The sequence below is a fragment of the Ambystoma mexicanum genome, chromosome 2p (assembly GCF_040938575.1).
Source record: "Ambystoma mexicanum isolate Mex_15411 chromosome 2p, UKY_AmexF1_1, whole genome shotgun sequence".
Lineage (NCBI taxonomy): Eukaryota > Metazoa > Chordata > Amphibia > Caudata > Ambystomatidae > Ambystoma > Ambystoma mexicanum.
Window position 1 is genome coordinate 1131445955 of NC_090923.1, and position 14308 is coordinate 1131460262.

Consider the following 14308-nt stretch of genomic DNA (forward strand, 5'->3'; position numbering starts at 1 on the left):
CCATGAAAAAGTGCCGATAGGTGAAAAATCCCAAACAAAAACCATAAATCCAGGTGCAAAAGGACATTGCATTAACCATGAAAAAGTGCCGATTCCAGGCTAAAATCCACAGCTTGAGTAAAAAAAAAGTATCCAAAGTCCACGTAAAGTATCCAAAATCCACATTAATCCAAGATCCAAAAATCCGTTCCAGGTAAACTCGCTGCTCCATGAAAAAAAGACTACCAAGAAAGCCGTATCCCAAAAAAATGAAAACATCCAGGAATGCAAAATCCAACATCCATACGGCAAAATCCATGGAATCCAAGTAGACCCGGTCCATCCGATGAAAAACCAAGAAAAAAATGATGAAAACCCAAAAAAAAAAACAATCCAAGGACCGAACGAAGACGCGACCGCGGTAGAAACAAGTCGATAGTGAGCTTTAAAAATGGCGCTCACGTTTACGTTGTACTACGTACCGTGCGTAGAAAGTCAAAACAAATATACGTTAATAATTATAAACATACATTTTTAACTCGCTAGCGCCATCTACTGGTTGTTTAGTATATAACATGTTGAACTGAATTACAAACAGTTGTTGCATTTATTTATTTATTTAACTGAAAAGAAGCATTGTTATGTTTATTTATTTATTTAATACAATACGTTGCACAGTTATGTTTGCATTAAGTATTACCTATAAATACTTTTTTAGATTTAATAAACATAAAGATGAAACTAAATTACCGTCCGAGTTGTTTATTTTATATAGAATGTATTTATGTATTTATTTATGAGTCGACAAATTAATGTCGAAAATATATTATGTCGACATTTTTGTATGTCGACATTATAGATTTTCGACATTAATTTGTCGACATTTTGACTGTCGACATTATTGATGTCGACATTATGACTGCACACCATAAATAATATTACTATGAAGAACAACAAGAGAGACATCATGGAGGATAACTCCATATCAACTGAGATGAGGAGGCTCCATGGGGATGTGCTGAACAGAACGAAGAACTGCAAGCAGCGGTCTAGTCCTTTTCCTATGGACAAAAGCCAGTGTACCATAAAAATGTAAAAGGACAAGAAAAGCAGATTAGTAGTTGTAGCATACGAAGTAGCAGAAGTCATGGAAGCAGAAAGAATGATGGAAGACATAGAAAGTCCCAAAGTACCGGTGAGCAGACTGGTAATGCTCAACCGCACCCTGGCTATTGGCGAGAGAGAAGGTACGGTGTCCCCGAACGAAGAACGCCCTCAAAGAGAATCCCCTGGCATAGCGGGGGGAATACAGAGACATGAGGCAAGACGCTGGGGTCTCAAGAGTGCCTGGTGTCACGGAAGGGGAACAGCAAGTTCTGAGAAGTCGGCAAATATACCTACGGCTCGCAATTGCGGACAAAGGCAAAATACTGTGGGGAGAGATTCCTGCTAAGGGAAACTTTGACGATTGGTGTAATTGGCGGCAGGCAGCAAGAGATTCAGCAGAGATGTATCCGTCCTCAGTGGTTGAAGTGTATGAAAAGAAGTAGTGGACCTATGTTCCATGCTGGCCTGCCCTGCTCCCCACAAATCCCATCACAACGCTCCCTCCCACGCACAATACAAACCCCCAAACAAATGCACCTGCTGTTTAAAGTAACATTCAGTGCAGTGAACCCTAACCCTAAGCTGCTTCCTACACTTTTATTTTAAAACAAAACCATTCCAGAATGGTTTCATTTTAAAATAAAAGTATAGGAACAGTAAAATGTAATTAAAAAAAGTATAGGAGCACCGCTTCCAACCGCTCCCGCCCACTTCGACCACTGTCCGTCCTATCCTCCCAGCTTTGGCTGACAAGCAGACGAACAAGCCAACAAAGCAGGAAAGAGAGGTACTGGTCGGGCGGGGAGTGAATGCGGCAGAGACTAAGGGCAACACTGCCCGGCATAAATAGAGTTGAAACCAAACCCCAAGGAAACATTGAGACAAGTGTCAAATAACTAGTTGCTTGACTCATTGGTAGTAATAAGTTGAGCTGGGCAGGAGAGTAAACCCAGCCTATTGGGCAACAAGTCAATGGATAAGATGGACAAGAGTAGCGTTACTCTTCCTTGTCCCATGTGGAAGGATGTAATAAAAAGGAGGGAAAAGAAACTAAAGCCCTATAAGAGACAGTGATTTAATAGAAGTAGAGAGAATAACGCATTACTAAGAAACGAGAATCACTTTCTTGACATTATTTTTCCAAAATGAAGTCTGGGGTTTGAAGGGAAATCCCAGATCTCCTGGAATCGTTGAACATTATCATTTTTGTAACACTTTTGCCAGCAGAAGCACTGGGGGCATTTCTTTTGAATGAAACCATGAAGAACAGCCCAGTTATCTTATGCTATTAGCGTTAGAACAGTAGTAGGTCTTTTGGACACAACAGTGACCGACCTTTTAGTTTCAGACTTCCTGACAATTTCACCAGTTTCCTTTGAGACAGGGAACCCTCTCTTACTGCTAGGAATAGAGATGTATATTTCCACCCCTTTATTATTTAATAAAAGTATATCAAGAAACATGCCACCACTATATCCGAGCCTCTCTTCTGATCCCTCACAACACTGAGTGTTGACCTCACCATGCAGAAATGTGCTTATGTTATCTTACCCACAACTATGTAGCCATACAGTGCTCACTGGTGTCTTCTCTGGCGTTAAGGAGGGGAGACAAATCAACTCCATTAGAAGCACAGTAACAATTCAGCCTATTTCTATTTCATTATTTATTCATCTCTATCAGGGGCATCTTGGCACTGGAGAATTACTAGACATGTTATTATAGTCCCAATATAACAAACACACTGTGCACTAGATAATGGTGGACAAACTGTGCAAGTTCAAAATAATTGTCAAGGTATTTATAACTTTTCACTCCCTCCCCATGTTATGATTGTTATACATAATCAACTATGGTTAACACACTCGGGCTTCAAGAGAAATACATCAATCAGAGTTGAAGTAAAAATGAGGTAAAGATTTTATCAACTGCAAGAATGTGGATTATAAAAAGAGCGAGACCCCATGGCAATAAGAGAAGCTGTCTTTTGACTGGAAGCTTTTATAATAAGGGTCTGATCCTCAACTGCTCACAGAATCATAAGCAGTATATTTCACACCGAAGAAGAGGCAGTTGTGCATTCTAAAGAAAATTAACCAGACCTAAAAAGGAACAGCAGCCATAAAAGATTCCCTTGCAGCTCTGGCCCTTCAGAAGTATTTCTTTTTCCTCAAAGGTATTGTCTGGGTTCTTAACATTTAAATGTGGCTGTAAGAACTGGTGTTGCTGCTCCATGGATCTTTGATACTCAGATACCTTGATCTTCACATGGCTTGACACTCCCAACTACTGCATAACCCGTATGAGATTGAAATGAAGTTGAGCGACCACATTTTCTATCCTCTGGAGCGGAGTATAATAGTTTATTGGAGCCCAAATAGGAGAAGACATTTATCAGAGGGGTGAAATAGGAAAAGGGTCCTAGGAGCAGGCTCTAGGAACAGCAGTGATCTATTTATCAAGTATTATGTTGCTGCAGCCAACACAGAACAGTATCACATATCAGTGGGCAGCATCACTCAAAGTATTGAAGAATTGCTAACTGACCATAATATTGGTTTTGATTAGATTGAACAATAGCATAGCCTTGATGAGAAAGAATGAATAGGATTTAGAATTCGCTCTACCATATTTCCTGGCACTATTTGTTTAGATGAGATTGTGGGAGGGGCCATACCTTGGACAGTGCGCCTAATGAAAAAGCACTGTACCCTGTAGGTGGATTTCACCAGGATCTTCAGGCACTGAACCCTTGGAAACAAACAGCTCCCTAATGCCCTTTCATCAGATGTAAAAAATAACACATCTACAAACAACACTCGCATACCCACGGGCCAGCATCCTAGTACTATGTGCACACAAGTTATCCTTTCTGGACACAAATGCCTCGATGCTCTTAACACAAAACACCTAGAAACTCACATTCCCGCAGAGTAATGGTACATCTGGTCTGAACACGTCAACACAGGAGCATAGCAACCTTGCATTTTTCTTCTCATCCTGACTAACCAAACCCAGCCACCTTTATTAGCCGCCAAATAAAGATTTAATGACCAGGAGTAAACATTAACTCTTGTTTTCCAGTATCAACCAATGAGCAGGAGCTAACTCTGGGGAACGAGGAGCTAGTCCACAGCGTGTCGCAAACCTAACTTCCACATAAGATAAAAACTATAACTTTGTGTTCATTATATTTGATCAATTAAGATTTAAATGTCTTCAAAATGTATCATAATGCTCCTCTGTACACATACCCAAACACAGAGTTAATATCTCATTGGTATGTTTTATATCATCAGATGGCTGATGGAAACAAATGTTGGTATCAAGGTAAGGAGGCATTTGGAGGCTACAAGCCGGAAAAATGGCTCCCAGCAATTTTGAGCCCTGCAACTAACAGCAGGTTGCAGCATAAATATCAATGACATAAAATAACAAACCATGCATCCAAATGTTGTTATCAATGGAAGATTAGCATCAGTGCCAAGCAGTAATCGGCACTGAAGGCAAAGGGCACATACTAGCCAAAACTGCATTAAGGTCCAGCGAGGTGCCCTGAAGGATGTTTCGGAGGAAGGTTGCGCATTCACATTACACACAAGGTTATGTGCCTTATGCACATGGTCACCTTCATGTTGTTAAGACTGAAGCAAGAGAGATAGGCAAGTTATTAATGGTGACCATTTACCTCTCAGGTAGAGTCTGATAACCCAACCATGTCAACTACATGATTCCGTTTCTAAAATAAGAGTGATTCATAAAGCATCTTCATGAGTTCCCACGGCTGATGCATTGTTCTTTTTGTCTTTGCTTACAGCCTGTCCCTGTTTCCTTTCTATGATTGATACTAGGTCTCTGACAAATCTATGTCCCATCTTTCAAGCCTAAAACACTCAGAACCTCTTCTTCTCTACATCTTTTTGTTTCTCTGCAAGCCTTGTGATTGTTCCTCTCTCATCTTTCCTTCAGGTCAACCCTGTGACTGTTCCCCACACTTGAAGTCCCGAGGTGATCTTCTCCAGGGTAAGGAGAGAAAGATTGCGCAGCTGCAGAATGAGGTGCGGAGGCTACAGGCCCTTGTTCGACCAGAGGAGAAAGAACTTCAGTCGCTTCCCACCATTTATGTCATCACGCCAACCTTTGCCAGGTGGGTGACATACCAGTGAGTGGGTAGTCGAACTTTCATAAGACCAATGTATCAAAAAGCTGGAAAAGTGAAAAGTGATGCAAATGTTATCCCGTACTGGGTGTGAATGTCTTAATCAAAAGAGGGATTGGAGGGTGGGCAGACTGAGGGCAAATGTAGTGTTCCTGTGAGCAAGGTGTGTTTTACTTGAATATTCAGCTTTTTGGCACAATAGGTTTTAGGGCAGAATTCCATTGTAATGGGACCCCTAAACCGTTTGCATTTTTCCCCTTTTTGATGTTTCAAACTCTAAACTCTTTTTGTGGCTACAGGGAGTTCTTCTGAGGCCCCTCTGCCACTGCAACCTTTTTATTTACTGTATGGTCCTATTGTAGGCCATATGGCTCCAAAGACCAGGGGTGCTTTTGAATCATCCTATTTTGGCCCTAGGGTGAGTATATAATTCTACTTTGATTTAGAGAGTAAGCTGGTAGCAGCTGTAATTTAGTTTGGCTTCAGCAGCAGCGCAATCCGATTTGCCTCATTAGTAGCCCAATGTACTTTGTTGGTACCGAACGTGGGTACTAATGTGTCTATTTAAATCCTTCTCTTGCCAATTTTATTTTTTGGCCTTTACTTTGTTTGGGGAAACGACGAGGCATGCCTATAATAGTTGTTGTGCAAACATAGACTCACTGTGAGACGAACTCTGAACCCTCTATAGTGGTTTGGCCTGGTTTAGACTAGTCCCTAGCCCTAGATGGGCCAATAGACACACCGTATCGGTGGGCCTGGGTGTTTGGTGGTTTTAGGCACAGTCTGATTGGCTGGCTGCCAAAACCTTTGTGTGAGTGCCTTTGTGTGTGGTTGGAAGGCAGGCTTAGGCCAGCCCATGACTGTCTGGGAATGTCTAAAAGAGACCCTAACCCTGCTTCAGGTTTGCTGGGAATTTGGTACGTTGAAGACATGCCTGCTGGAGAATTTTTGCCATAAATCTGCTGCAATAGTTTTAGGGCCATTTCCAGCCATGCTGCTAGTTGGTTCCTGTGCCCCTACCCTCTGTTCCTGTTTTTGTTCTTGGCTGCTGGACATCCTTCCTTGTCTGTCCCAGGAATTGATATTAAGATTGGATAAACGGGAGCTAAAAGCTGCTCCTGGGATCCAGCATTAACCACTGAACAGGAGCTACAACTCGGGAACGAGGAGCTAGTAAATAGCTTTCTGCAAATTTAACTTCACATGAGATGCAAACTTTACATTTTGTACATTATTTATGACCCCCTTATGCTTTGTGTTACACAGATGTGTCCTCATTTTTTTTAATTTAATTGATTTATTGTGCATTAGTCACATCAAGGACTTCTTACACACATTTTCTTGTCGTGTCCTTATGCTTATTTATTGATTGTGCCAAAACCATAGAGTTAATGTCCCAGAGGTATGCTTGTTGGTCATCAGCTGGCCTGAGGAGCCAAAAGTAGCTCCTGGTAGCTGTTAACCAGGCTCTTTTGGGCTACAAGCAGGAGCTAAATAGCTCCCAGTTTCCCTCAGTTTCAAACCCTGCTATCCTCATTCTCCCTCTGGTCCTCCACACCAAATGTGCTTGGATTATCTGGAGAGCTTCTGGGTTGTTTTTACTCATTTTTCCTATGTTATTACCTTGGTTGTGCGCCTTGTGGTAGGAAGCTGCAGTCTTCTGGAAGGGTTGGGGGATACCACTACCCCACCTCTGATGTCGGTTTGAGCCATCCTGGGACTCTTCCACCATTTTGTTTCCTTTATGGGTCTGATTTCTGCTGGTTGTCTGCCACATCTTGTCTGTCAAGCTGTTAGAACCTGCTTGGTTTGGTTTCTCCGTCTTCCTGGAGCAATCTTCGCCAATGTTTTTACTACTAGCTGGAGTATCCTACTCCTGGAAAGGCTGATTATTATTTGTTTTGGCTGCCTGGGTCGTCGTTGGTCTGGGGTTCAAATGCCTGGTTGACCTGTAAACCACCCTGCAAGAATGTATGTTTTACTCGCTATATTGTTTTGACATTCCTGGGCCATGTTTTCGAGAAACATCAATGTGGTCCAACAGTTCTTTCCTTTGATTGATTGATTGATTGATTGATTGATTGATTTATAGAGCGCTTTACACCAAGGCGCTGATCTCGGGCTGGTGGATTATTCAGCCTACTTAACCACAGGAGACCCTCTGGTCGTGGGTCTCTTCAGGTCACCTTCTCCTGTGGTTGCCATAGACTTTCATTGGCACAAATCCTGCTGTGCTTCCTTTTCTCCTGGGGTCCCGGGTTCTCAAACCTTGGACTGGAACTCTTCATGAGGGCCTCCTCTGTCATCTGCAGGGGTAGGTTGCTACTTATGTGCATTTGCAGGGGGGAAGAGAAACGTAGCTAACGTTTCCACATAAACGCAGCTGAGCTTACAACTTTATCCTACTTTATTCCTATGTGGAACTTTTAGACCAATCTTAAACTCTTTTAAAGTGTCTAAATCGAGTACTCACTTGTACTTAATTTTTTTATTGTGCATTTGTTAGGTGCTTATACATCAAGTAAACTGTGTTTCAAAGCGCCCACAGGGCAGCAGGGAGGGAACATGGGAATGAAAATAAAAGCAATGAGAGAAAGAGGTGGACCTACTAGGCCTTGTGAGCAGTCGGAACGCGCAAGTGCGGAGGGAGGGAGGGAGGGAGAGAGAGAGAAAGGGAGAGAGAGGGAGAGAGAGGGTGAGAGGCCATTGATTGTGTGTTTTTATGCTGCTTTTATCGTGATTTTTGTACTATGTGTAATAGAATTGAATATGTGTTTATTAAAGATTAATTGACAAATAATTGTATTTGCCTTGACCTGGTCTATCTACCCATCCAACACCTACTCAATGAGCATTTCATTCAGTTGATTGATTCAATGGTTTGATTCACGTGAACCTCTCTCCCTTTCTTGTGTTTATTGTGCGTCATCTGCATAACACCGTAAATTTGGGGGCAAGGTGGAAATGAGGTGTTCAAGCAGAGCAAGGTAATTGTTAAAGAGCCAGGGGGAAAGGTTGGAGCCCTGAGGGATGCCACAGGTGGAGATGGAGGTGGGGGAGGAGAAAGAGCCCAGAATAACCTGGGAAGGATGGTCAATGAGGAAGGAGGTCAACCAGTCCAGTGCCCGCTCCGAGATAGCTAGGGTATCATGGAGCCATTTTATGAGGATGGAATAGTTGACTGTATCAAATGCAGAGGAGAGATCTAGTAGAATCAGAACAGATGGAGAGTTAGAATCAAGAGATGCAAGCAGTTTCTCATGGGTGTTCAGAAGAGCAGTTTCTGTGCCTCTGGATGCTCGGATTCTAGATTGATGGCCTTGGAGGCAGTCAACAAGTTCAGTGTGCTGGGTCAGTTGTGGGAGGACCAGCTTCTTCAAGGGTTTCCCAAGGAAGGAGGTGGTAGATATGGAGCGGTAGCTGGCTGGACAAGACTGGTCTGCAGAAGGTTTTTTCAGGAGGGGGGCTCAAGGGAGTGTTTGAGGGAGGAAGGGAAAGATCCAGTAGCAAAAGAGTGGTGGCAGAAATCAGCAAGTGCAGGGGCAAGGGAGCCGATGTTGTCCTTAATGGTTCTGGAGGAGCAGGGGGGAAGCCTGTGGAGGAGACCTTCATAGAGCGAACAACTCTGTTAACCTCATCAGGTTTGAAAGCAAAGAGAGGCAATGGGAGTGTGGGAGGCCATAGGAGGGAAGGGGGTACTGGAGGGGGGGAGGGGTGCAAGGTTACTCAGGATGTCCTGAGTTTTTTCCAGTGAAGTGTGTGGCCAGTGCATTGAAAAGCGCCTGGGAGGGAAGAGGAGAGGAGGAGACTGCGTAGGGTTGGCTGGTTCCCTGCAGATTTAAGCCTGGATGTTGGCCCTTTTCTTGGTGTTGATGGTGAGTCTGTATTGTCTTTGGAGCAGGCACTAGCCAGTTTGTCACAGGGTGGGCCTGAAGTCTGCCACTTCCGTTCTGCAGCTCTGCACTTGCGTTTTTGATCTGCAAGTTCAGAGTCGTACCAGGTGTTACGCTTAGAGGCAGGTTTCAGGTGGATCCTCATGACTGGGGCAAGAATGTCAAGGGTATTAGTAATGGCAAGTTGGAGGTTGCTGAGAGCAGTGTCTGAGGTAGAGTCTGGAGTGGGGGAGGAGGGGGGTGAAGGTAGATGCGAAGGCAGCAACTGACACTCGATTCATTGGACGGATGTTCGTGAACGAGGTTGGCTGGGCTGGTGGAGGTGCGGTCAGAGGGATGAGAGAGGTTGTCAGGGCTGGTGGAGGTGCGGTCAGAGGGCCGAGAGGACGCAGGTGAGAGGAGAGGAGAGAGGGGTCTGACCAGAAGAGTGGGGTGATCAGTGGGGAGGAGAGTGGAAGATCTGTGAAAAAACATTTTTCCTGGGTCACCCATTGGTCCTGGGTGGTGGTTTACGTCGTAGACTAAAATTTTAGTATCACCGATTTGTGAGAGCAAGTTCACCGATTTGTTTCTGCATTTTTACAATATACTCCTCTCTATGGAAATGACTTGCTATTGTGTTATACTTGTGGTTAAATTTGTATCTTTGTGTTTCTAAGTGTGTAATGTGACCTTATCGGTCTGGTACTTTCACTGGAATTGTATTTTCTGACTTTTGATATCCGTAGGGCTTGGGTGCTAAAATATTAACCAATTTTCTTCCCTATAGGTGCTGAATGTAGTGTGGTGTGTATGTGCATCATTCATGTCACTGTGTACTAGAGGTGTATGAATTACTGTCGCTGTTTGCTGTGTTGCCATCAGGGGTCCTGATCATGACTATGTGAATGCATTATTCTTTTTGTCTAGGGTTACCGTTTCTTCCCGCCCCTCCCATTGTATTGTGTTTTCTACCAGGTAGGGGTACTTAAGGAGTGAATTAGGTTTTAGGAGACCATTACTGTTTTATACATACACTGGGGCTCATCATGAGTTTGGCGGTATACGGTAAAAGTGGCGGTAACAGAATTACCGCCACTTTTACCACACCACAGAATAAGGAGTTGGTGCTAATACCGCCAGTGGAATTAGCCCCTGGCGTAATCACGCCAACATCTGGCGGAATGAGCCAGAGTGCTAATTCTGCCAGTGGAATTACTGCCAAGAGTGAAAACGGTATTTCCGCTGTATCACAAGTTGAAATACTGCCGAAAATGGACGGGAATTCCACAGAAAACACAGCGCAGTTACCTCCACCTAAAAGATGTAGGTAAATGCATACAGGTGATGGAAAATAAGTCACAGTGTGAGAACTTACCGTCCGGAAATATGACTGTCAGCCACAGCTTCTTGTGGTTATTGGCACGAGACGTCCTGTTCCCTTCCCCTCTCCTATCCTTTCATGCGTGAAACAGGAGGAGGAGCGAGTTGGGATCCAGATGCCAAGCCCCGGCGAGGTAAAAAAAGGAAGTTTCCCGGAAAAACGCCCTTGTTCAAAATGAGGTACTGGCGTTCGATGATTTGCTGGAGAGCAGATGCCGTTTTCAGGGCGGCGGAGGGAGGTCCTAGCGGTGAAGAGCAATCGCCCATGGTGCAAGACCACCTAGAAAAATTTTGTTTGTTTGTTGTTTGTGAAATAAGAGTAATACACCCGTGAGCATTGTGTCAACAAGAGTGACCCCGGTTGAGGGTTGTCCGCAGTGGGAAGTTGTTTAAAAGGACATTTAAATATTACAAGCAAGATTTGAAAGGCTGTAGTGAACCCGACTGAAGGAGGCCCAAGTTGCAAGAGGGATCTGAGCCCGGCAAAGGGGCGAAGAGGGATCGCCCAAGGTACAAGTGTACAGAAGGAACAGTTTGTTTGTTTGTTACTTTGAATCAGCAAGCCTTCCAATGCAAGAGACTTTTACAGAAAAGAGACTTGGCTCCTGAAGGGTCTGATGTCGTTGAACTGCAACTGTAAGCCTCATGCTGGAGAGGCCCAGGAGTGTGCTGTGCGCAGGAGTTCCATCTTGTCCCGTGCTTGATAAGTGGGAAAAGGAGACCCAACAAAACCATCCTGACTTATCATTTTGTGAACACTTCTTTCTTTTCTGGTGAGCATTGTACCACACTCTTTTTATAACTTAGTAGTAAGGATTGGCAATAGGTTTTTTAGCAAAGGCCCTTTTTATTTGGCAAGATGCCCCCAGAACTGCCTCATTATTTGATGGTCGTAGCTTGCTCCCATCTTAGATTTCGGTTTAGAATAGGCGTTCATCTCACCCAATATAAAGTTCAATGAACACCCTTGAACTGTGATCACTTGTGTCTGTCTTTACTGTTGCCACCATGAGTTCCTTACACTACCCAATCACCTTGGGCAGAACTGGAGAACCAACGTCAATACTGTTACATGGTTTGATTGGTTCATTCGTTGAATCCATTTGACTGAGGATAATATCCTGAGGATGGGAAGCGCTTGAGTTCAAGGCTTGAGCACAAACAGGTCCAGAGCTTCGATGTATACTGCGATCCTCTGTCCGAAATGATAGCCGACGGTAACCCATGAAGATGAGATGTCTCGTACAAAAACAGAAAACATTTTCTGGGCGAAGGGAGTTTAGGAAGTGGTGAAAAATGAGCCTGCTTGCTGAATGCATCAACAGTCACCCTTATTACGGAGCAACCTTGTACTCCACCACGAAATCAGTGGAGATGATATGCCATGGACGGGAGGATAAAGGTGGTGGTTGTAGTTTCCCAACAGCTTGAGTGGGCCTTTTATTTTGGGCACAGATGGAACAGGCAGTAATGTATTGTTTAACAACGCGTTTAATGGTGGCCCACCAAAATGATCTACCTAAAAGATGCAAAGTGGGTAAGACCTTGCGATGTCCCGCGGCCCTGCTGCCATTGTATAAGGAGAGTATCATTTCTTGTAGAGCTGAAGTGGGCACAAGAATCCGGTCCTTTTTACCCAGCAATCCTTCCTTCAGGGAAATACTGCGGTCTATGAAAGTTGCCTGGGTTTGTTCCAGGCAAAGGCTTGTCCCGTCTTGTAGGTCTTGGACCAGAGTATTGACATGAAACAAGAAGGTCTGGGATTGCATACGTTTCTCAAGAAGTCTGGTATCGATAGGATGACTGTTATCTCTTCTAGACCGGGCATCAGCCATATGTTAATGGTTCCGGCTATGTAAATCATAAAAAAATCATGCTGAGCAAAGAAATAAGCCCATTGGGCTCGTCAACTATTCCTACATTCCAGTTTTTGTAGAGCACAGAGGTTCTTTTGGTCTACTTAGTGGTGAGCCTCAAGGAGAAGGTGTCTCCACTCTGTGAAAGTGGCCTTGATAGCGAGCAGTTCTTGTTCAAGGATGTAGTTTATCTCATGTTCAGATAAGGTGTGGGACAGATAAGGTAGGGGATGTTCTTTGCTGTGTTTCTGTTTTTGTAGGAGGACTGTACTTAGAGCATTGTCGGAAGCGTCTGTCTCAATGATGAAAGGTCTGGAAGGATCAGGTTGACACAAAATGGGAGCAGTGGAGAAAGAAGACTTCAGGTAGGAAAAGGCCTCCTCAGTAGCACTAGACCAAACAAAAGGAACATTCTTTTTGAGCAAGTGAGTCAAAGGGAGGACTATCTCAGCATAGTTATTGATGAATGTTCGGTAGAAGTTGCACAAACCGAGAAACTTCTGGATGTCTTTCACTGAATTCAGAGTAGGCCAGTGTTGGATGGCCTTTACCTTGCGCTGATCTATTTGGATCCCAGCTCTAGACACGATGTATCCCAAATATGGTAAAGTGTTGACTTCAAACAGGCCCTTGTCTGGTTTAACGAGGAGATGGTTTTCTCGCAGTCTGGATAACACTTCTTTAACATGAGATACATGATCAGCCTTTCTCTTGGAGTAAATAATTATGTCATCCAAGTAAATTATCATAGAATGAAAAAGCAAATCTGAAAACATATGGTCAACAAAACGCAAAAAAACAGAGGTGGCGTTCGTGAGGCCAAAGGCCGTAACTGTGGGCCTCATTACAAGTAGGGCGGTAAGGGATACCGGGCACCGGTAAGGAGACCGGTGACGGTAATCCCTTACCGCCCTACTAGGAGTTCCCTTAGCGGGTCACTCCTTTAACGCCTGGTCTGACCAGGCGTTATGTACGGGACCCGTGAAGGGAAATCGGAGCCAATAACGGTACCGCAAATTGCGGTACCGTTATTAGCTACTTCTCCTTTCCCATTGAGCCCTATGGGGGCTCAAATGGGAATGGGGAATGTTTTTTTCAATGGGGGCTTACCGGTCCCGCAAAGGTCGGACTACACCGGTAAGTCCCCATTGAACTAGACCGGTGCCGGTACCGTTATTGGAGGCAGTCATGGCGCAAGTAGCACCACGACTACCTCCAATCTCGGAATGAGGCCCTTTATGTTTAAAATGACTGAATGGAGGTCTGAAAGGCAGTCTTCCATTCATGTCCTTCCTTTATCCTGAGTGTGTGGTAGGCACCTCTAAATTCGAGTTTAGTGACAATGACCGCTCCTCGGATGGCCTCTAGAATGTCCTGTATGAGTGGTAGAGGATACCGATCCTTAATGGTGACACTGTTTAGACCCTGATAGTCCAAGCAGGGGCGGCGCTCCTTGCAATCTTTTTTGGGGACAAAGAAAAGCAAAGCCCTGCATGGTGCCTTAGATTTAGTTATCAGGCCATTTGTAGATGGCCCTGCAAGTACTCCTGAAGGGCTTTCTTTTCTGTTTCTGACAAAATAAACATGCAACCAAACTGAACCACAGCTCCTAGTATGAGATCGATGGCACAGTCATATTCACGATGCAATGGTAAGGTTTTAAGGGGTTGTTCTATAAAAGATCAAGAAATTCTTGATCTTCTTTCGGGACCGATTGTATGTTTCCAGTGGATAAGGACAAAGAGTGTGCTTGAATAGAAGAGACTGGCGGAATGGATTTCATTGAGCGATAATACTGTTCTTGACAGTAGGAAGAGGACAAATGCACAATGTGGTTGGTCCAATCTATCATCGGGTTGTGTAGCTGCAGCCATGGCATACCCCAAAATACCGGGTAGTGAGCAGCTTTTCTCAAATCGAACATAATGGATTCCTGATGGTTGGTAATT

General features: G+C 44.1%; 1 protein-coding gene across 1 annotated transcript in view; it reads left to right on the forward strand.

Annotated features, from left to right (window-relative positions):
• Positions 1-14308, forward strand: part of B3GAT3 (beta-1,3-glucuronyltransferase 3) — a 295818-nt gene that overhangs the window by 110495 nt on the left and 171015 nt on the right. Inside the window, exon 3 of the mRNA XM_069645186.1 lies at positions 5056-5233. Coding sequence (XP_069501287.1) covers positions 5056-5233 — 178 coding nt within the window. The remainder of the gene's footprint in view (positions 1-5055; positions 5234-14308) is intronic.